The 24,865-nt window shown below is 44.0% G+C and overlaps 1 protein-coding gene across 3 annotated transcripts in view; it reads left to right on the top strand.

Moving 5' to 3' along the window:
- mzt1 (mitotic spindle organizing protein 1) overlaps nucleotides 1-1,385 on the top strand; it is a 35,794-nt gene extending 34,409 nt beyond the window's left edge. For all 3 annotated transcript variants that reach the window (XM_085998480.1, XM_085998482.1, XM_085998481.1), the window contains one exon: nucleotides 272-1,385. Coding sequence is in view for 1 of the 3 variants with exons in the window: in XM_085998482.1 (XP_085854608.1) it covers nucleotides 272-295 (24 nt within the window). In the remaining 2 variants the exon portion in view is untranslated. The remainder of the gene's footprint in view (nucleotides 1-271) is intronic.
- Nucleotides 1,386-24,865: the final 23,480 nt, after the last annotated feature.

Here is a 24,865-nt window from a genome sequence, read left to right as displayed (position 1 = left end):
TCAATTTTACTTGCTGTACACTGTAGAAGCATTTTTTTAGTGACTACTGACTAATCTCTGATCTGTCTTTAGTATGAATTACTATTGTAAAATTATAAATAAAATAAGTTAACTCATTACACCAACTCGGATGTAGAGTACGTGCACTTTTTAAAAATTTATAAGCTAAGAGGAGATCCCAGAAAAGCATTACTGCACCTTTTTTAGTTTCTACACTTCTAGCACCGAGAACCTGTACTGTACTTAATTTGGACATTGTTTCTCTTCCTAGACTGCTGAGAATATGACCAGTTGACATCAGCCCTGTGATGGAGCCCCCAAGTTGGTGCCTGTATCAGGTCGCACTGAAAATCATTTGAGATGGAAGAATGTGTAGAGCTGGCAAAAACAAATCATTTTGTACCATATAATGTAGAAATGGTTGTTACAACAGGTTAGACAACGTAAATTGTGGAGTAGTCTGTTGATGTTGACACGCGAATGCTTGCTATTTATAACCACAATGAATTTGCTAACCTATACTTAAAATAGATTGCTTATTGTGTTGTTTTCAGAGCAAGTGAGTCAAAGGAATGGTTTTAAAAGCACTGACCACTTACAGGAGGCAGGTTACTAAACTGTATACAGTATAATTTACCTTGGATTATGTGACTGGAAATGTCACTTTACATTTGACCATGAATGATATATTACCAGTTGTAGTTATGATTTTTTTTTTTGTACGGCCTTTCTGTTTTGAGAAAGCAAAATGTAGTAGTTCTACTCGAGACATGTAATGACAGTCCTAGTATCGATCATCCTAAAGCTGATCCTTTGAGAGTTTTTTTTATTGTACTACACATCGGCACGGTCATAATTGACACACAAATGTTATTGTATAAAACGAAAACATGATTTATTGTCTTTTTCCCCTTAGAATTGTAAACAACTACCACATATACAGTTGATCACAATCTGCTGAAAATCAGCACGGCTAAAATAAATACTTTTTAGTTTTGAAAAATGATTCATAAAAATGATTTGTGGTATTCTGCAATATTGTATTTTGTTAATATTGTGATTTATAATTTTATCAAGTTGAAAAATCCAGATTGTGACATCGTACTGGATCCAAAGTTTTAGTATATTCCGAGGTATGGTTTTTGCAAGAAACTAAACTTAAATAACGTTCACTTTGGGATTATGGTTTGTGAGTATTGCATACTTTTTAAGTGCTAGTTTTGCACAGATGCGCTCTCTTTGAATTTTTTGTGTCCATTTGTCAGTAAAATAATTTGTCATTGTTTAAAGAGACTACGAGCTTAATATGGGTTTACATCAGTGGTAACCGTTACAGCAACTATTGTATAAATGTACACAATATCCAAATAAACCTTTGCATTTAAGTTGTGTTTGATTTATAGTTGATGCACCTTCTGTTGCAATCTGTGTTCATGTACATATAGTTTTTTTTAAGTGGAAACTGCAATTCTCAATTCATTGTGTGTATACAATTACAGATTACTTATTTAATTGACTTCATTTTCATATATTAGTTAAAAGGAATGTAAATTGTTCTGTGCTGTCCAGTTACAGGAATATTTAGGGGGGGGAAATTCGGTATCACCCCGTTTGGGGCGCAAAGTTTAGCGCCTGGTGCTAATTATCGCCTCCGACTGCAAACTTGGCTTCTATCGCCCCCTGGAGGTGATTGGAGTGCTAAATCAGGCGCTTCACACCTCAAGGCACTAATGCCGAGGAGCGAGGCGCTACCTCAGAGTGCTGGTGAAGCTCATGTGATGTCAGTCAGCAATGGAACGCAGACACACTGGTGCCGGCCAGTTCTTAAAGGGGAGGGTCAATCTTGCTCTCCATCCACACCCTGCTCCTTGCAGCCTTGAATCTCGGCCTGGAGAGACCTGTACATCAAATCTGCTGGAAAGAACAATGGAGAGGCCCAGGGAAAGAGCTCAGAGTGCAGCCCCCACAGTCTCTTCTAAATCGATGCAAGGAAGGTCAAATCAAAATGAACCTGCAAAGTGCTGCTCAGTACCCAAAACTCCTTCACACAGCGTTGAATCTCTCCAGAAGTCTCAGAATGGAAAAAATGCCACCGACAAAAAAAGGCAGGAAGCGGTCACCTTTAAATAGCGCTCCCCCAGTCCCTTCCCGACTGCAAAACGCTCCCCTCAACCTGTCGTTGCTAGCGGTAAGGCAGGGGGCGCCACTCAATATCCGGTCCGAGGCTCTAGTGGGCAGGAGATCGTGGCGGTAGTGTTTAGCGCTGCCGCAAAATGTCTGGTCAATTTCGCAAGCACCGCAAACATCGCCGCGCCCGGGCGCTAGTTACTTTGCACCCCATTAGCACCCTCGGCGCTAACTGGAGGTGCAAAGCAACTGAATTTTCCCCCCATAATCTCTTATCTTCGCTTGTGCTAAACATAACATAAAAATTACTTTATGAAAGCAAAATACTGGTGCCTCGCACCATCATCCCTTTTGTCTTTTAATCTCCTGCCTTCGACCCCATCACAGACCTTCCCTTTTGTTCTTTCCTCCCTCCCCACCTCTTACCTTGCTTCTGCACTTGCTTAAAACCTGTTGTATCTCTAGCTTTTTCCAGTCTGACGAAAGGTCATCGACCCGAAACGTTGATTTTGTTTCTCTTTCCACAGATGCTGGTCCTTTTTTATCTCTAGAAAATAGTGCAACAGGGTTCAATTTCTACTCCTATGCCTTTGAAATGCTGACCACACAATTTATGTAAAAATGCTATGTAGCATACAAAAGCACAAGTCAACTAACATTAATATATAGAGAAAATGCTGGAAATACTCAGCAGGTCAGGCAACATCTGTGGAGAGAGAAACCGAGTTAACGTTTCAGGTCAATGACCTTTCGTCAAATGTGCTTCTCATTCAATTTTGGACAGTAACACCCACAATGGACCCAAATTCCAGTTGTCCTATTCTGCGCACACTCAACTGCAGTGATGCAGAGCTCCCAGCTACCCACAGGGAATGATACAAACCTGGTCCCAAATTCCAGGGAGGGGGGAAGATTTTTGTCTTCACCCGTCACTTACAGAACAAGCCTCGTTTTCTTTCCATTGATTTAAATGAAAAGGTTGAATAAAAGAACATGCAATCTGTCCAACCTGGCTACTGCCCAGGTGGTGAAGACAAAAAATCTAACCAGAGGTCTTTTGGTTTGTCCAGCTCTGAGGGCATGTCAGGCCTATATCCCAAACCTCTAGTAGAAGGTGGAGTGGCCATAGCTGCTCCATCCAAGGGGCCCAGAAACCTTCCCCAGCCACTGGAGGAAAAAAAAAGTACATTTATCTTAAGCTCCTAAGTACGGCATCTTACTAAACATCCCTCCAATGTCTGGGAAACTTCTGCAGCCTACCTGAGAGCCTTAACAGAACTCATGTCAGCTTTCAGCTGATGAGATCATTGAGGCCTTGCAAAAGCATAAAGGGTGTAATTCCCTGGGGTAGCATAGGAACTCTCCAGGACGCCCACGTTACAGTGGGTGGGTTGGCAAAAGACTCATCCCCTGTTACCTGTGCTTCCGCGCCCCCTCCCCCACTGGAATTTCTTGAGCGGGCAGAATCCTGGTGGAATCAATTCTGCCCAGATTTCAGCCTCCCCGGTGCTTATATGCCCACATTCTGCCCTTTCTAGCCCCTGGAAGTTCAAGGCAATTTCCATAAGCAGGCCGTGCCTCCTATTAACAGACATAGACAGTTTACAGATGGAATGAATTAGTTAGCATTGTAGGATTTACAATTACTCTATTCTTGAGTTATACACAAAGTATATGGAATGTTTCCCTCCATATTCCCCTAATCACTGGTAGACAGAAAAGCATCACCAAGGCAAACCATATATTTCAAGCTAAACTACATTTATAGGACATAAATTTATACAGAAACTATATAAATCAGTAGATAAAATACAATACAGTGCTTTCACTGATGCTTTAAACTGCTCTTTTAAAATTATGAAAGGATAGGTTTGGTAGATGGAAGACTGTTTCCAGTAGTTAAGGGGCCATAGATACAAAATTAAATGTAAAAGATTTAAGACAGAGGGCAGGCGAAACTTCTTCACACACACGTGAGGTTATGCAACTCACTTCCAGGTTTAATGGTTGAGGCAGAAACTACGGGGTAATTTGAACCTTATCCGCTGCGTGGGTTTTGGGTCCGCTGCTCATTTTACACCCCTGCCTGATTTTACTCTCCGCTAAGGTCAATGGAGAGTTAAATCAGGCAGGGTTTAAAGTGGGCGGCTGACTCAAAACATACCCACTGAGTTAGGTATAAATTTCCCCTTATGTCAACATTTAAAGATTAGATGGGAGAGGTGGTTGAAGGGATAGGGAAACGGTGGATAAATGTAATTAGAACTACTTGCTCCCGTGGAGGGTGCTTGGGCTGAATGGCCTGCTTCCATGTTGTAACTTCTCTCTATGTATGCTTTCTGGCACCATCATTTTAAAAAAACTTAACCAAAGTGGTAACTTGGATGCTTAGACCCATTGCGTTTCATTGCTGTACAAATGGAGCTAAATGGTTGGTAACAAGTTTACTGAAGAGAAGTCAAAATGCTTTGAGAGATATACTGGATCCATGTAGCCTCTGATATCTCAGCTCAAAAGTAGTCTTTTCACAAAAGTATCATTGAAGAAAACCCAAAGCCTTTTCTCAACAGCCTGGTAATCAATACTAATTCTTACTGTCACCTGGGTGTGTAGGAATGTGAGAAACAAAATAACTCTCCTCCACCACTCTTCGCCCCCCCACCATTTGTAGAACATGCATCACTTGCCATCAAATATCATAGACCAGAGAGAATTTCTGCTATTAACATCTAATGACTCCAGATAGAATTGTATATTCACTTGGCCTACAGGCTCTCCAGACAATGGGCAAAGGAAACCTTATCAATAACGACAACTTGTATTTATATAGCACCTTTAACATTGTAAAACATCCTAAGGCGCTGCACAGGAGTATTTTAAGACAAAAAATTTGACACCGATACACAAGGACAAATTAGGGCAGGTGACCAAAAGCTTGGTCAAAGAGGTAGTTTTTAAGGAGCGTCTTAAAGGAGGAAAGTGAGGTGGCGAGGCGAACAGGTTTAGGGAGGGAATTCCAGAGCTTAGGGCCTAGGAACAGAAGGCACGGCCAAAGGTTGAGCGATTAAAATCAGGGATCCTCGAGGGCAGAATTTGAGGAGCATAGATATCTCGGTGGGGGTTGTGGGGCTGAAGGAGATTTCAGAGATTGGGAAGGGTGAGGCCATGGAGGGATTTGAAAACAAGGATGAGAATTTTGAAATCGAGGCGCTGCTTAACCGGGAGCCAATGTAGGTCAGCGAGCACAGGAGTGATGGGCGAACGGGACTTGGTGCGAGTTAGGACACGGGCAGCCGAGTTTTGGATGACCTCAAGTTTACATAGGGTGGAATGTGGGAGGCCAGCCAGGAGTGCGTTGGAATAGTCAAGTCTAGCAGTAACAAAGGCATGGATGAGGGTTTCAGCAACGGATGAGCTGAGGCAGGGGCGGAGACGGGCAATGTTACGGAGGTGGAAATAGGCGGTCTTAGTTATGCTGCGGATATGTGGTTGGAAGCTCATTTCAGGGTCAAATATGACACCAAGGTTGCAAACAGTGTGGTTCAGCCTCAGACAGATGTTAGGGAGAGGGATATTATCAGAATAGCAACCTGGGCTTCCATTTTAAAGATAGCAGTGTTTTGGCCTAACTAAAATATATATGAAAATGCAATCCTTTAAAATATCTTCTATGCTGCAAAGTCCAAAATTGTATATTCATAAATTATACTTTCATATCCAGAAGTTACCATTGCCATCCCCAAATAGTTAAATGAACCCAATATTGCATAATGGTATGTAAATTTGCTAGGCATTACAGGTACTAGCCAAGAGTGTTTTTTCTGATATAAAAACAGAAGATGCTGGAGATACTCAGCAGGTCAGGCAGCATCTGTGCAGAGAGAAACAGAGTTAACGTTTCAGGTCGATGACCTTTCGTCAGAACTGGAAAAAAGCAGGAAATGGAACAGATTTTTAAGCAAGTGTAGGAGCTGGGAAAGGGGGGAGGGGATGAAAGAACAAAAAGGAAGGTCTGTGATAGGATAGAAGGCAGGAGAGGTTAAGAGATATTCAAGGCAAAAAGATGGTAATGGGACAGGTTAAGAAACAAAAGATGGCTCGAGATTTAAGTGTTTTTTCTGATTATGCCTCTGGAGCTGGGATGTTTTTCTATGTTAAAGGCGCTATATAAATGCAAGTTGTTTTATTTCTCATCAACTTGCTAACTGCATTAATCCACCAGCTGTCAATCTCCTCCATGCATCGAGGAGATGTTACCAGTGGGATTTCCTTTTAAGTTTTCTGATGACCAGCCTGATGAGTGTGGGAGCCGCCTTGAGGGTGCCACAGGGACTGATCCACTCAAAGGTGCTTATGCTGATAGCTCATTCAAAAGTTTGTAATTTTTAACAGATACTGGTTGTGGCTAACTGCTAGTTTCTTTTAAGCACCCAAAATTGTATATTTGGTGCTGTAAGCTGTGTAAGGGCAGCATTGTTAACTACATAAAATTATAGAAAGTCATTGTTTATTGCTTCTACATCTGCATCTGTTTCCTTGATGCCAGAAAATGGATTGTCTTTTCAAAATTCAATTTGGGAAAAAAGCATGAAGATAGTCCTGCAAAATATGCCTACTTCCTTTACTTTCACTTCCTGGCGTGCTCCATCACTCTCTTGTTCTTTCATCCTCTTATCCATGTGAAAAGTAAGTGTCTTTTTTTTATACATTCTTGGGATGTGGGCTTCACTGGCAAGGCCACCATTAATTGCCCATCCCTAATTGCCCTTGAGAAGGTGGTGGTGAGCCGCCTTCTTGAACGGCGACATTCGTGAGGTGAAGGTACTCCCACAGCGCTGTTAGGGAGGGAGTTCCAGGATTTTGATCCAGCGACGATGAAGGAATGGCGATATACTTCCAATTCAGGATGGTGTGTGACTTGGAGGGGAACTTGGAGGTGGTGGTGTTCCCATGTGCCTGCTGCCCTTATCCTCCTAGGTGGAAGAGGTCGCGGGTTTGGGAAGTGGCGTCGAAGAAGCCTTGGCAAGTTGTTGCAGTGCATCTTGTAGATGGTATACACTGCAGCCACGGTACGCTGGTGGTGGAGGGAGTGAATGTTTAAGGTGGTGGATGGGGTGCCAATGAAGCGGGCTGCTTTGTCCTGGATGGTGTCGAGCTTCTTGAGTGTTGTTGGAGCTGCACTCATCTAGGCCAGTGGAGAGTATTCCATCGCACTCCTGACTTGTGCTTTGTAGATGGTGGAAAGGCTTTGGGGAGTCGGGAGGTGAGACACTCGCCGCAGAATACCCAGCTTCTGACCTGCTCTTGTGCCACAGTATTTATGTGGCTGGTCCAGTTAAGTTTCTGGACCCCCAGGATGTTGATGATGGGAGATTCGGCAATGGTAATGCCGTTGAATGTCATGGGGCGGTGGTTAGACTCTTGTTGAAGATAGTCATTGCCCGGCACTTGTGTGGCGTGAGGGTTACTTGCCACTTATCAGCCCAAGCCTGAATGTCGTACAGATCTTGCATGCAGGCACGGACTGCTTCATTATCTGAGGAGTTGCAAATGGAACTGAACACTGCAGTCAGCGAATATCCCCACTTCTGACCCTATATGGAGGGAAGGCCATTGATGAAGCAGCTGAAGATGGTTGGGCCAAGGACACTGCCTTGAGGAACTCCTGCAGCAATGTCCTGGGGCTGGCATGATTGACCTCTAACAACCACAACCATCTTCCTTTGTGCTAGTTATGACTCCAGCCAGTGGAGAGTTTTTCCCGATTCCCATTTACTTCAATTTTTACTAGGGCTCCTTGATGCCACACTCGGTCAAATGCTGCCTTGATGTCAAGGGCCTCACCTCTGGAATTCAGCTCTTTGCTCCATGTTTGGACCAAGGCTGTAATGAGGCCTGGAGCCGAGTGGTCCTGGTGGATCCCAAACTGAGCATCGGTGAGCAAGTTATTGGGGAGTAAGTGCCGCTTGATAGCACTGTCGACGACACCTCCCTGCACTTTTCTGCCAGGTATTTCAGCAAAACGGCTGGAGTACCATTTCCATTATGTGTATTGCGTTGCTGTTTAAATATGCTATACCATAATACATTAGTAATCATAAGTAGATCATAAAGAGCATGCATTGTTTATAAATCTGTAAACTCGTGTGATGCACCAGAGTCATTGCTAATAAAGTAATGGCCTGTAATTTCCGATAGGAGGCTTCCTGCGTGTGGATGCCGCCTATCGGAAAAAAATCTACGCCCTTACCCGAGGGCTCCTGAGGTCCAGACACTTCCAATGCTCGGCCTCTCCACATTCGAAATGCGCAGGGCCCACGTATCCCAGGGGCGTAGGCGGTTCGCAAGCATCCCTGGGATCACGTGGACCAGGCGAGCCAATGAAAGATGGGAATCTCCCTTCATACTTTTGACTCTGTGTGGAGTTTGCACATTCTCCCCGTGTTTGCGTGGGTTTTCTCCGGGTGCTCCGGTTTCCTCCCACAGTCCAAAGATGTGCGGGTTAGGTTGATTGGCCATGATAAAAAAAATTGGCCCTTTAGTGTTAGGGGGGATTAAATACGTGGGGTTACGGGGATAGGGCTTGGGTGGGATGGTTGTCGGTGTAGGGACCGGGTGCTAGGGTTTGGATGATCAGCCATGATCTCGTTGAATGGCGGAGCAGGCTCGAAAGGGCCGAATGGCCTACTCCTGCTCCTATCTTCTATGTTTCTATGTTTCTATGACAGATAGACCCGTCAAAAGTATGAATGGAGATCACCCCAAAAAGATACTAAAACATTAATAAAACATTAAATAAATTTTTAAAACCATCACGTTTTTAAAATGAGTTGAAATTACATTAAATTAAATATTTTAAACAAAAATTTAATTTTTTGAAAAAAAAAATCGTTTTTTTCCGGCTAAAAATAATAAAAGTTTTTTTTTTTAATTATTATTTTTTTTTACTTTTTTAAAACTCTTATGCAGGTAAAAGCAGGCCTTATGCCTGCTTTTACCAGGCGTAAGATTTCTAAGGGTTTTCAGCGGGCGGAGGTTCTGCAGAAAGCGGAACTCTCCCTCCGCAGAGGCCCTTCTCCAGGGCAGGTGTCCGATATGTCAAGAGCATTCTTGACAGATCGGAAATGCCGGTTTTCAGCGCATGCGCTTCGCATGCTTGAAACCGGCATTTCCGATGTCCCTACGGGTGTGCACACAGCCCGTACACACCCATACGCATCGGAAAATACGGCCCAATATATATAACTAGCTGAAGTGCCCGGCGGTGCCGAGGCTTTTTCGAGGGCATGTTGTTGGAAGAGAGAAAGAGAGCGACTGGGGGGAAGAGAGAGCGACTGGGGGGAAGAGAGGGAGGGGAGGGGGGGGGGGGGGGAAGGAAGGGATGGGGAGGGGAGGGCGGGGGGGAGGGCCCCCCCCCCCCCGAGGGCGTGGCCACCCCCCCGAGGTGAAGACCGCCGATTGCGGCTGTGCAAGACGGCCGGCCGGGGTTGCCAGGGTAACGCTTGACGCTCAGCAAGCCCCGCCCCCCGGCCGAGCCAGAGCAGCTCAGCTCCTGCTGCGCGCGCACCCTAGCGGCGCTGGGCTGAGGCTCGGCCCTCCAGCCTTCGAGTGGGGCCGGGAGGTGCCTAGCTCGGGCGTGGGTGCGGAGGAGACGCCGAGGCTTCTAGGCCTACCTGGAAAAACGGGGAAAGGTAGGAAAATTAATGAGATTAGATAAGTTAATTACTTTCTAAATCATTTTTTTTTTTAAACAATATGTGTTTTAAAAGCAACGTTTTTTTTTAAGACGCAGAAAGCGGGAAAAAGAAAGGAAAAGTTTGGAATCAAGATGGCGGCGACTCACCTCGGTTCAGAACGATAAAGCCCAGCCACACACGCACCGATTGGCCCGGCGGCACACGCCAGCAACCCGGCGTACGATTGGTCGAGCTCGAGGTCACTCTGTCGCTAATGAGCGGATAATGAGATGCTAATGAGCGGAATGTTGAAGGTTTTTGGGATACCGCGGGCGCAATTTTAGCTCGGCCGAAACGTAAATACGCTTAAAACCGTCTCGGAAGCGTAAGCTTTCTTTGGAGGTAACGCGCGCGTAGGTACGCCCTGTAACTTTCGAGCGCATACCCGCAAGACGCACACGCGATGACAGACAGAATGACAGACAGAAGTACCGATTTATATATATAGATAAATCAGCAATTTCATTTGCAGCAGAATATATTTAGCACCAATGTGACTTCTTTCTAACTGGGGGAAACATGAAATCATACTTAAATGTTTTTTTTTTAATTTCACACATATTTACAGCTCAAAAAAAAAAGCTGCAAAGTTGCTATTGGGTTTCTGTATCGGTTCTCCTCCTTAATTATTGGTTTTACATGTTGATTTCCCACTTGGATGGTAATGTTTATGCCTTATGATTCATTTACAGTGCACAATGTAACAGCAGTAACAATGATCAAAGAGCATTTTACCTCCCCAATCCTGGCCAATAAAAAATCTGCTGAGAATGCAAAAATATAATGTTGCACACAGGACAATCCCACATGAAATTGTTTACAATCTGTACAGCTACATCTCAAGTTGTGCACAGAGGTTGAATGGTAGGTGGTACAGGTTGTGTGAAGGCAGCATCACTCGGAGCTCGGTCCGAGTTTAGAAGTCCTTTTGTCAACAACAGAGAGCTCTGTCAAATAGTACCAGCATGGGGGAAGGCTAGCTAAGAAAAGTAAAGAGCTGGGACTGAGATCTGGTGCATGTAGATGAGGAACAACTTTGAAAGAAGTTAAGTAGCTGTCAGTGCAGTAGAACTCACCAATCATAAATTACTGCTCAAACCCAGACATCAATACTGATGAGACAGATTGAGGGAAATATTTAGGATAAAACAGTTGCAATAATGTTAATTAGGTAATGAATACATTTTTTTAAAAACAGCACATCTGTTTCCCATTCGAAGTTAAAGTAAAATTTATCATTTTTTGTATAAATTAACTAAGGCTGCGGTAGAATATCATTGCCAAATGCTTACAGATATCTCAGTTAGAATGGCTTCTGCAATTGTACCAAAATGAATGTTTTGCTCTTTTTATTTTGTAGAAGTTCATATCTGTTAATAAATGAATTTGGAGCTCTGCTCTGTGTGATCTGACTTTAGATGTAAATGCACCACTAGGTGACAGAGAATAACCATTGTTTGTCAAATTGTGATGGTACACTTTGGCGGCTTGTATTTTCATGGCCTGGGCTTGAGTCAATTGCTAAGACCTACTCTATCATCAGATTTGATTATCTACGGATAATTTTAACAGTGAAATGAGCTTTGTGAAAATAAACATAGTCTTATTTTGCTCTGGAGTTCCCTCCCTAAACCTCTCCGCCTCTCAACCTCTCTCTCCTCCTTTAAGACACTCTTTTAAAGCTTACCTCTTTGACCAAGCTTTTGGTCACCTGGCCTAATATCTCCTTATGGGGCTCGGTGTCAAATGTTGTCTGATAATCGCTCCTGTGAAGCGCCTTGGGACGTTTTACTACAGTAAAGGTGCTATATAAATACAAGTTGTTGTTTTAGGCTCACCTATTGGTAACCGAATTCTGGTGCATCTAAATTTTCACACATATTACCGCTTCAAACTTTCTAAAGGCTCAGGATTGCTGTCGGAACTAAAAGTTTAAAAAAACGTAAAACAACAACTGGAAATCATGTAAACAGGCCAGAAGTCTGCCAGTGTTTGAAGTGGATCTGCACTGATCCCAAATAAGTGCAATTTTACATCTTTCCACATTGAAGATGCTTTAACTATTATATAATTTTGAAGGATGACAATACGTTTTTTGTAAATAGAGTAATTTGTTACTGTTTTCTTTTTTATCCCTGACCTGTATCCCCCTTCCCTCCCTTCCCCTCCCTGTTTTCAGTCTCTTTCATGTCAGGTGCACTCAATGTGGCATTCTATAAAAAACGTCCAGGTGCACTCAATGTGCAACTGATTACAGAGCAGCAGAAATCAGAACAAAATAGAAACCTCATTGTGTGACTTTCTATGGGGCTTTGTGCTGTTCAGAAACATCAAGGCATCTAGCTGATTGGTAGTTGCTGTTGGAATAATGCCTTCTAGTCAGCCAAAATCAATGCAATTGTGAAGTTATCTGTGTTGTTGGGCAAGCATCATGTAAGTATATTGTTTACATTTTCTGACGTAAAATATCAATGCTAAGTTGCTGAGGATGAATGTAGTATTCCAATGTAAACACTTACCGTAAAATGCTTTGTCAGATCGAATAATGGGATACGGAGAATACATTGTGCTTTAGTTTCTGCTTCAGTACATGAAAGACAATGATCTGAAACATCCAGATATTTTGAATGTAAAGCTTTTATTAACAGCTGAGTCTTATTTAGCTTCCACATTTTAACCCAAAAGTGTGCCTGAAAAAGTTCCATAACTTAATTCTGCATTAACATTGTTCCATTTTCAATTTTATGCCATTGGTTTTCAGCGTATGCTATTCAGAGCATTTGTCTTGCATTTAACCTGTGCCCTGTGTCCATCATATTTGATGTGTAAAATATGCATCACATTTGCACCTGATTGGTTTGAATCTCATATTCATACAACAGAACAGTTATGGACAGTAAAAACACACTAAAATGCATCTTACTTTTCTGATTTGACATTCAAGTACCCCCTCCTCACCCCACCCCACCGCTCAGATACAGTTTTCTCATTGAAATCAGATCACCTGACTTTGCAGCACTCTAACCTCTGACTCACCATGAGTAAAAAGAATAATCCCAACCACTTGTTGCTTTGATTTTAAAAAACAAAGATCAGACACGGATCTTTCTATGGTTTTAAAAGAAAACACCAATATCAAAGGAGGTGGAGAAGACTCATCGAAATGGACCAAATCAGAGGAGCAGTATATATGAAAAAAGAATGGATCTGGAACAGAATTTAAGGACAGACAGGTGCTACAATGAAATAGGGAAGAAGGAAGTCCCCAACTCCCTTATAATCCCAGAACCTAATGGACATTGTATATGTCTGAGCTGAAATAAGAGGTTTTTTTTATTAATTCATGTGCTGGAAATGCCAAAGATCAGGAAGCCTCAGTATTTATTTTTGCATACATTTGTTTTTTCATCAGGACTTGCCACAAGCAGGGAAGTAAGTAATGGAGATACAGCTCCACAGAACCATAGATGTTTACAGCTTAGAATGGTCCACTCAGCTCATCATGTCTGTGTCTGCTCTTTGCTAGAGCAATCCCGAGCTTTCCTGCCATAAACCTTTATCTTCCTTGGCTTCAAATGATTAGCTACATTTCCCTTTTAAGATGCAATGGTATCTAACACAACTACTCCCTCTGGCAAAGCATCTCGTGCTCCAACAACTCTCTGCAAAAAGATATTTTTCCAAAACTTCCTCCTCACTCTCTTAAACTGTTACATATTGTGGACGGTAAAGATCCCATGGCACTATTTGTAGAGGAGCAGCAATTGTTCTGACCAACACTCTTTCCTGAACTAACAACCACCCCCTCCCAAATAACAAGAACTTGTTATTCACCTCATTGCTGCTTGTGGGGTCTTGCTGTGCATAAAATATGTTTTCCTAATAATAGTCACTGCACTTCAAAGTAATTAATTGTACATGGAGTGATGTGAAATGTTTCTGAGAGATGTGATAAGGCGTTACATAAATCCACATTTTTCATTTCTGTCTACTTTTATATCAAAACACATGCTTAGCATATGAGTAACATTTCTGGAAAGACTACTGAGAGAAGCCAAAAGAGCAGATAGTTTGATACATTTTGCCCTTTGTGCTGTAATGACAGTGTGGTAACAATGTGTTCGCCTGTGTAAGATCTGCTGTAGTTTATAAAATCCTGGAAGAGCCAACTTTTTATTGGTCCCTGGCCTGTCAGAATAGAACCCACAAACCCCATCACAACTTTGCACGAAATGCTACAGCGTATAACATAGTTCAAGTAATGTCATGAACTACAAAAGCAGAGAAAGGAAGGTATAGAAAGTCCTCTGGGCCTGAAGACTGTGTTAAGAGACTTGTTATTACGTCAACATTCACAGCAGCATTGCATCATGTGACAGGAGGAGACAGTGACAAATATATTTTCATTGTGTTTCATGGAAATTCTATATGTTTTATATATTCTGGAGGTATATTACATCCTTAATAAAGTAGAACAATGCCCACAATCTTATAAATGTCAGACATTGCTCTTTTAAAACTGTTTTACTCACTCGCTCATCAATCAACTAGTTCTGCATTGAGAAGACTATGTCAGTACTGCATCAGTTTGAAAGAGTTCAGATTCAGCTTTAGCAAAGCTCGTACAGAATGTTCTTGAGTCTGTCAGAAGCATATATGAAGTCATTTGTCATCGTGCCATACCAAAGAAATACATATTACAAGCAGAACTACTCAGTTCAGTCTGACGATGGCAGCCTTGCCTTTTGCTGCAACTTAGTCGAGTTCTTCCTATATTCCTAACAGATGTGTACACAATGAAATCCTATTGCATGGAATCAGTCAAGATGAAGTAAAATGTGGCTTATAATCAGACATTTAACAGGAACAGCTTATACAAGCGCTGCCTAAATCAGAATCGGATTGCAAATTCATTAAAAATGCTTATGATGCACACTAATGTGTGCATATAGATTTGACTGGGTGTTTGTGTTTTATAACAGGATGTAATATTTCACATATGGTTCAGGCACAACTCGCAGCTGTTCACAGCATGAGATCTTTGTTAAGTATTTGCAGTGGATCATTCTTTATATCAACATATTCTGCAGGTGATACTTCGAATGAAAAGAAACAGGGAATAAAAAGGTCCTGGAAGTAGAAGACAGCATTCTAATCCATCTTATCGGTCCCTTTCTGAGCAACAAAATATTGTAATCACTGTTTCCTTTAATCAGTCCATAACAATAGGCCTACAATGGCTTGTTAGAGCTACCCATAGCTGAACACTTATTGCAAAACCCATTGTAGGACATCTAAGAGAGGAGCCCAATATACAGGAAACTCTTTTTTTATCCAGCACCGACGGGACTGGCGTGGTGCCGGTTGATCAAAAAGTCCGGATTACAGAGAGGTATACTTACCAAGGTACGAGAGCCCCGTACACGGCCACAGGTGCAGGAGCCCCGTACACGGCCACAGATCCAGGAGTCCCTGTTACACGGCACTTGTGCAGGAGTCCCGGTTACACGGCCACAGATCCAGGATTCCCTGCTGCCCTGCCACAGATGCAGGAACCCCGGTTACACGGCCACTAATGTATAGTAAAACTTACCTGAACCTACTCCTGAATTTTGCCGGTTAAGAGAGATTTCCGGATATTGAGGTGCCGGTTAAAAGAGAGTTTCCTGTATTTAGAATACATAATTCAGGTCTAGAGTGGCCACAATGTTTTTCTTCGCAGGTTGTAGTGGGCTTATCATTGATTTTTCTGCTGACAATACCACTTCTGCCCAATAAATGTATGTGCCCTTAGTAAGAATCTGTGTAAATGAAAACATCCACTGAGTGATTTTTCTACACTGCTGATAATTTTTCTCTCGGTCTGACACTGCAGAATAGAAGGCTGTAGTTCTGCCTGCGAGCTTAGGGTAATTCTATTTCACTCTCTCTCAAACATTTTGCTTCAGAGGGAGACTTTAGTCTGCTTGCTGGAGCTCTGTTCCACTGAGGACATGAATCTAGACTGAAGTGACTGTTGGGGGAATGGGACTAATTGGAGAGCTCTTTCAAAGAGCCGGTACAGGCACGAAAAGCCGAATGGCCGCCTTCTGTGCTGTAAGATTCTATGATCTACAAACATTGGGAGAGACCCAAGAAGAGGACAGGTTTTTTTTCAACAATAGAGAAGATTAGGCCAGCTTCTCCCTTTTCCCTGTTGCTAATAACGCAAACCAAAAAATTGGGATAATTAGGAAATGGTCAGCAGTTGACTCACATGGATCCATCACTTTCCTGAATCCTGACCACTGGTTCCAAGAAGTGAGGGAATATACATCTGGGATGTAACGACACAGCCATTGAAATATTCAATAAAGTAAGTGCAACCCAATAGTCATAAAGTATAGGAAACTCTCGCTTTTAACCGGCACCTCAATATCCGGAAATCTCTCTTAACCGGCAAAATTCAGGAGTAGGTTCAGGTAAGTTTTACTATATATTAGTGGCCATGTAACCGGGGTTCCTGCACCTGTGGCCATGCAACAGGGACTCCTGGATCTGTGGCCGTGTAACCGGGACTCCTGCACAAGTGCCGTGTAACCGGGGCTCCTGGATCTGTTGCCATGTAACCGGGGTTCCTGCACCTGTGGCCATGCAACAGGGACTCCTGCACCTGTGGCCGTGTAACCGGGACTCCTGCACAAGTGTCGTGTAACCGGGACTCCTGCACCTGTGGCCATGTACAGGGCTCTCTTACCTTGGTAAGTATACAGGAAACTTTGGTTTATCCGGAGGTTAACTGTCCGGAATGCTCGAGCCACCGGCAAAAATCAGGAGCCGTTTCGTTAGGTTTTTTTTCTTTTCGTTGCTTTTTTTTCACCAGTCAGGCTCTGCAAGGTCTCGCTGAAGCTGTTGCTAAGCTACAGAGACGCTTGCAAGGTACGGCCGACTGTTTAGAAGCACAGGGTTTGTTGCCAGATACGGAGCTCAAAATCTCCGTATGTTTCAACATTAGCGCTGGTTTGTCCAGCACTTTTGATGGGACGGTAACAGCTCGGTCCCGTCGGTGCCGGATAGCACAAAGTTTCCTGTACCTCTCTGTAATCCGGACTTTTTGATCAACTGGCACCACGCCGGTCCCGTCGGTGCCGGATAAAAAAGAGTTTCCTGTACTATAAATATTGGTCTTTAAACTGGTACCTGTAGAGTGTGCCGCCAGCAGTGACAGGCATGCACGGAGCTCCACCCCTCCGGGATTGATTTTTCAGTTGTGAGAGCGTAGTTGTGAGCATTACTTTTCTCTTCCATACCAAATTTTAAAAAGCTTCCAGATGGACTGCCTGGACACTTTCAAACACGTGCTTCACATTGGACTGGGGTAATACTGCAGCCAGTGTAAAGACCAACCAACATGACACTACCTGCGAGAGGTGGTCTTGTGTCTCCTGCTTTCAATGCATTCAGGCATCAGATTGCTGACCTGACTCCCAGGTTAAATTGACACTCTCACATCCCACAGTGATTTACATTGCTGCATTGATAATGACACTGATCAACAACAAAGAAAGACCAGCAGCCATGGGAAAATCAGAACTCCTACTGTATAAAAAATGGCCTAGCTTTTCAGCTTAAAAAGTATTTTTATATATTATGGATAAATGTCCGTAAAATATGCTCATCCAGGAAACTCTCTTTTAACCGGCACCTAAATATCCGGAAATCTCTCTTAACCGGCAAAATTCAGGAGTAGGTTCAGGTAAGTTTTACTATATATTAGTGGCCGTGTAACCGGGGTTCCTGGATCTGTGGCCGTGTAACCAGGGTTCCTGCACCTGTGGCCGTGCAACAGGGACTCCTGGATCTGTGGCCGTGTAACCGGGGTTCCTGCACCTGTGGCCATGCAACAGGGACTCCTGGATCTGTGGCCATGTAACCGGGGTTCCTGCACCTGTGGCCGTGCAACAGGGACTCCTGGATCTGTGGCCGTGTAACCGGGGTTCCTGCACCTGTGGCCATGCAACAGGGACTCCTGGATCTGTGGCTGTGTAACCGGGGTTCCTGCACCTGTGGCTGTGCAACAGGGACTCCTGGACCTGTGGCCATGTAACCAGGGTTCCTGCACCTGTGGCCGTGCAACAGGGACTCCTGGATCTGTGGCCGTGTAACCGGGGTTCCTGCACCTGTGGCCATGCAACAGGGACTCCTGGACCTGTGGCCATGTAACCAGGGTTCCTGCACCTGTGGCTGTGCAACAGGGACTCCTGGATCTGTGGCCGTGTAACCGGGGTTCCTGCACATGTGGCTGTGCAACAGGGACTCCTGGATCTGTGGCCATGTAACCGGGACTCCTGCACAAGTGCCGTATAACCGGGGCTCCTGCACCTGTGGCCGTGTACAGGGCTCTCGTACTTTGGTAAGTATACCTCTCTAATCCGGACTTTTTGATCAACTGGCACCACGCCGGTCCTGTCGGTGCCGGATAAAAAAGAGTTTCCTGTATTATATAACAATAATAAAAAGGTCATCATCTCAGCGGGTATTTTTAACTACTGAAGGGATAAACTAATGGAAGGTATGGCCCGTAGGTGCAGCAGTTATCCTACATACACCTTTTAAACAAAAATCTGTTCATTCTTGGGATATGGGCGTCACTATGAAGGCCAGCATTTATTGTCCATCCCCAGTTGCTCTTGAGAAGGAGCCGCCTTCTTGAACCGCTGCAGTCCATATGATGAAGGTACTTCCACAGTGCTGTTAGGGAGGGAGTACCAGGATTTTGACCCAGCCGTGATGAAGGAACGGCAATCTGTGTCCAAGTGTGGATGGTGGGTGACTTGGAGGGGAACTTGGAGATAATGGTGTTCCCAAGCACCTGCTGCTGTTGCGCTTCGATGTGGTGAAGGTCGCAGGTTTGGGAGGTGCTGCCGAAGAAGCCTTGGCAACTGACTGCAGTGCATCCTGTAGATAGAACACGCTGCATCCACGGTATTGTTACTAAAGCAAAAGGCACACATTTTGTGTTATAACACAAAATCTTCAAGCTAATGCTTACATTAACTCAACTTGGAGTTCAGAGAATAGATAAATGCACCCTAAGCTGCTTCCATAAAAATAACACGATGATGAAGGAAATTGAATACTAGCTGTTCCAAGCATTTCAAACTGATTATCTAGCTTTGACTCTTTCTGGATTGGAGGAGAGGTGCGGTAGGGAAACAAGCCTAGAAATAATTTTGAACTTGTAGCGTATGATATTTAGGAAGGAGATATGGGGAACAAATTTCATCTCCCTGGCTAAGTGTAATTTGGCAGCAGAGTTATTGGCAAATGGGCCAGCGTTGCATCTGTCTAGTGAAAAAACGCTGTGTTTTCATCAGATATGGGTGAGGAAAAGAAATGACTGTAATCAGCATGCGCGCCAGGCATATCGAAGCGTGTTCTACGAAACTAGTCTGGAAATGGGAGACATCGAGCTCCTCTCTGGCCAGTCACCATTAATCCTATTATGATCAGTTGAAAAAGAAATCTCAAGTTGTTCACATTTACATAGATGAAAAATTTACCAATGGAGATGATCATGCGTTGTTAATTTGATGAGATCATCACCACCACCTGACAGAGTATTAAAATCCATTTGAAAATGAACTTAATTTCAAATAAAGTTTTGTTATGCACGCAGTATACTTAACAGCATGCCTTTGAGCACAGAATTTATTACCCACATTCAGCAGAGTAGCTGTTCTGACTATAAATAATCCAGGAAAATTAGGGAAAAATTGGGTCGCGCCCCCTTTGGGGCGCTAACTTTGCCGGGACGCTACTTTTAGCGCCCCGAAAAAGTTAGGGCTCCCGCGCCCAAAATTCACTGGTAGAAACGCAAGAGGGAAGCAGGCTGTTACTGGAAGTGCCCCGCCTCCCTCTTGGGGTGCTGCGAGTGAATATCACGGCGCTACATGCAGCAGCGCCACGCTCTGCGGCACATCGTGTCGCGGTACTGCAGGCCTTCCTCCCCTTATTAAAGTTACACCCTCAAAGCCTCCTTGAAAAAGTGTAACATCCCCACCGACACCTGGGAATCCCTGGCCCAAGACCGCACAAAGTGGAGGAGAAGCATCCGGGAAGGCGCCGAACACCTCGAGTCTCTTCGCCGGGAGCAAGCGGAAGCCAAGCGCAGGCAGCGCAAGGAGCGCAAGTCAACCCAAGCATCCCACCCACCCGCCCCTTCAACCACCGTCTGCCCCATCTGTGACAGAGATTGTAGGTCCCACATTGGACTAATCAGTCACCTGCAAACTCATTTTTAATGTGGAATCAAGTCATCCTCGGTTCCGAGGGACTGTCTAATAAGACGATTATTAAAGGGGAGGGACCTAACGCAGCGCCACCCGGGGCCCAGCTGGGCCACCAGGGATCGGAGTGCCGGCAAAAGAGAAGTGCCGGGCTCACGGAGCATAGCCAGCATCCCATGGGTGGGGGGGGAGGCTGCACAGGAGTCCGGGGACGGCAACGGGGGCAGGTACTGGCAGGTGGCCAGCAGCAAAAATAGCCACCCAGCATCTCCCCATTAATTAGCGCTGCCCTGGCTGCACGTACGCCCCCCTGACCCTGTCGGACATAGCTTCCGGCGGTAAGTCAGGGGGCGCTACCGAAGATCGTGGCCGGGGCGCGAGCGGGGCGCTGCGCACGATGATGATGTAATCGCTGGAGGCGCAGCAATGCAGGGCGCTAACGGTTACTGCCACCGCTAACCTCCCGCTGAATTTTGCGGGAGGCATTAGCAGCGCCGCGCCCAGGCGCTAGTTGCTTTGCATCCTGTTGGCGCCCTCTTAGGGCACTAATGGGAGGCGCAAATCAACCGAATTTTTCCCCCTTTCAATACCCTTATAGTGGAAGTACAGGTGGAGACATTTTTGTGCAATAGTTACAATTGAAACGAAAGGGATTCTTTAGTTATGTTCATAAACAGAGAACCATATAAATAAACAGACACCTATATACAAACAGAACAGGTGAAACAAACCATTAACAACCAAAGGGCAGACAGATAAATCACCAGTCTAGAGATGAGGGTAGGAAGTATGACCCGTGGCGGAGTGGAAGAGAAATGGCCTACACTCTAACTGGAGGACTAAGATGACTATATTCATTATTTCCCTATTTTCTACATATTATGCACAGTCTATGCTGCAGTAATGTCTCTTAATAAGCAGAGGAAACCTCTTTGTATAGTATTAATAAAGAATGGCATAATACAAAATCTTTCTCCCTTTTATTCCCCCCACGTACAGGTGTTTAAAAAAAACACGTGCTAGAAGAAATGCTGCATCATATCACCGCCCTATACCCTGAGGAGATCTGACATTTCAAGTTGAGTAGAGGGCCTGAAAGCAGGATAGTTGACAGCAACCCGCAAGCTGAGTTCGAGATACGTATGCTCAGAAATCTCAGATCAGCATCCTTTCCGTGGGCGATTTTAACCCTACTCGCTCAGCAGAAACCTGGCGGGTGGGCAGTTAAAATCGCCCTGGCTCATACCTGTGCGAAAGCCGCCATGATTGCAACACCTGCAATTTTCACCTGCTCGCCTGAGCAGGCAGCAAGGGCACACGGGGCCCGGAGCCGGCAGGGTCCTTCTTTACAAACGCCTGTTGCAGCCCAGTGGCATCATTGAGACCCGACTGTAATTTTAACTCGGGGCCCAAGCGGGGAATCTACGTAGAGTTCAGATCGGGGCCTCCCGACCAAGTACTGAGATTGACTTGAAGTCAATGCCCCCAGACTCTGGAAGATTTCCTTTGTTAACTATTTGCAGCAAAATTGTAAATATGTTTTTTATACATGTGTTTATGATTCAGTTACAAATAAAGAACATGGGAAATCTTCCCTACCCTCCCAGATGGATAAGTGACCGGACCTTACTATGTGTAATATAACTAATAAATCACAATAACAAGGTTGACTTTTTAATTATTTTATTAATTTGCCCTAAATAAAACAATATAGAACACGGTGAAGATAGATGTTGACCTCTTTAACATTCAGGTTGATATTAGGCATACATTACACAACAACAAACTCACCAAATGCAGACCCAGAGAGATGAGATGTGGAGGTACATTTTCTCAGTTCAGATAGCACGGTATCTCACCCATCAACAGCAGCTATCGGGAAAATCTGGGACAAGATTTTTAATATGGATTGGTGGTGGGCGACATACCAACCAGCAGCCCAAACTTGGAAAACTTAGGCTATGACCTCCTCTCCCTAATGCTAGCTTGGTTCCGGTTCCCAAGTGAAATATCTTTGGACAATTTCATTCCAGTAGACAACTAGCATGAGTCCGCAGCACAAATTTACTCAGACATTTGCATTAACTGGCAATAAATTGGTCATCTCAATCAAAGAGGTCGCTGCCAATATGGGAAATGAAAACATCACACTGATGCAGTAATGGGTGCTTTAGTAAGGTTGGAGTTTACAAATTGCTGTGGCAGAGTGGAGGGAGCTTTGCACTCCTTCTCATCAGTACTTTCCTGGCAGTGTTTTATGCTGAAATGTATGACTGTGCTTCCTAAATTTTTCTCTACCAAAGATTGGCTCTAGATTTGAGCTGGCAATGTCTAATGATCCTGTTGATGATTTGAAATCAGAAAGGGACTGGGGTGATAGATTTCCACTGGGAAGGCTAGTACATGCTGTGCCTTTTGTGAATCTCCCTATTTTTTCTCCACAAAAGATGCTCACTATATTATTGAAGAGCTTTCTTGGAATGCAGGTGAAATATTATTCACTCCGAGACCAAGGGTCATATGTACTCGTTCACAATCTAGAGACTGGGATAGGCTTTTTGTTGTCAAATAAGAAAGACCTGGAACCATTTTTTCTTCTGTTTTTATGTGAATTATTAGTAGGTAGCCAAGGACTGCTAATTCATAGAAAGGTGAGAGTCATTGCTGTTCAGAAGGATTGCATGTTATGGTAGGTACATAGCTACCAGTCTGCATTGAGTGCAACAGATGCTGATACTGGTTTTTATAAATTGGGCATAGTCTATGTGGCTTGCTTTACAAAAGACTATCTTGTGTCTCTGTCATAATGTGACCTCTTTCCAAGTGGTTGAAGTAGAACTCACTCAACTTTTCTTACAGTTTGACTTGGCCTATTTTTGTTTGGGTCCCACCTTCGGCTAAGTTTAATAGGCTGTTTGCTGAAATAGTCTGGTTTGATTCATGTAAGGGGGTCACAGAAACCATATACAGGAAACTTTCGATTGACTGGCCCCTAAATAACCGGAACGCTCTATCCATCGGCAAAATTCAGGAGTCGGTTCAGGTAACTTTTTTTTACTTTTAGTTACTTTTTTTTACTCCATTTGTTGCTGTGCAAGGGTGTAGCTGAAGCTGTTGCTAAGCTACAGAGAAGCTTGCAACTTGTGCTGATTGTTTTGAAGCTGGGTTTGTTGCTTTATACGGAGCTCTGAGCTCCGTATCTTTTACTATAGCGTTCGGTTATCCAGAATTGTTGATGAACCAGCAACACGTCGGTCCCGTCCGTGCCGGATACCAGAAAGTTTCCTGTAATTAGGTTTGGAAGAAATACTCATGGGTTATCTCCCCTCTAGTCCAGAATGTGAATGAAGAGAAGATCCAGCTTCTCGTCGAAGGGCAATATTGGAACCATCTTGTCCAAAATCTCCTGGATTCAAAACTTCCTTTTGGAGTCACTCATCGGGCAGAAAAGTAAAAAGGTTTTAAAAAATCAAATAAGGAAATCAAGGAAGATATTAAAACTAATAGAAAACAAAAAATGCCAAACAGAAAGGTAGAATGAAAAATAATTTGATGCAAGTAGGTGAAGATTATTAAAGAAAATGACAAAGATTAACATGAGAAAACAATTTTGCTACCAAGTAAAAGTGAATGATGGGTGATCCCTGGTGTATCTAAAACCTAGAAGAAGAGAATCTCTGAGTTGATGGCTGAATTATCATTATGCATATGTGCAATTGCTTTTCTCATCGATGAGCGAGGATACAAGTATGTGACTGAGCGCTTTGTCACACTGCTGCATTCCATCTTAATATGCTCCGATAGTTCAATGGATAAGTGTATCATATCAAGCCTGCTTGATTGGCACCCCATCCACCACCTTAAACATTCACTCCCTCCACCACCGGCGCACCGTGGCTGCAGTGTGTACCATCTACAAGATGCACTGCAGCAACTCGCCAAGGCTTCTTCGACAACACCTCCCAAACCCGTGACCTCTACCACATAGAAGGACATGGGCCACAGGCACAGGGAAACACTTGCAAGTTCCCCTCCAAGTCACACACCATCCTGACTTGGAAAGATATCGGCTGTTCCTTCATCGTCACTGGCTCAAAATCCTGGAACTTCCTCCCTAACAACACTGTGGGAGCACCTTCACCACACGGACCGCAGCAGTTCATAGCAGCGGCTCACCACCACCTTCTCAAGGGCAATTAGGGATGTGCAATAAATGCTGGCCTTGCAGGCAATGCTCACATCCCGTGAATGAATCAAAAAAAAATATGGTACATGACAGAGATACAGATCCTAGGTTGGAATCCTGTATTGAGTTAGCTGCAGTGAAGTTGGAAGGACTGCAATTAGCCTGAGTGTATTCTAGGTTACAGAGAAAATAGCTGGTGAATTTATTCTTGACTGCTATCCTCTGACTCTCATTGAAACATGTGCATGTGTGTGTGAACAAACATTAAGTGAGGAGAAAATTGTGCTTGGTTGTTATTGACTCAATGGTCAAATTGTATGCCAGCATCAACTGAGATCACAGGTGAAGAATAGAATTTGGATGAAGTACTAGGGGACTGCCGGCACCAGTGGATCAATGCCTCAACATGAGTCAGCACTTTTAGAAGAGGCAGGAGAACATTGAAGAAAAGAATCCAACATGATGCTTCTTCTATGAGGACATAAATGCCTCAATCGTTTTTCACTTTTTTCATCAGGGCGAAGGTTGTTAGTGCTGGGTTATGAAAC

Source organism: Somniosus microcephalus, chromosome 10 (assembly GCF_052327205.1).
Source record: "Somniosus microcephalus isolate GS21.2 chromosome 10, FLI_Smic_1.0, whole genome shotgun sequence".
In the NCBI taxonomy this organism is placed as follows: Eukaryota; Metazoa; Chordata; class Chondrichthyes; order Squaliformes; family Somniosidae; genus Somniosus; species Somniosus microcephalus.
This window is presented reverse-complemented; position numbering and strand designations above follow the sequence as displayed.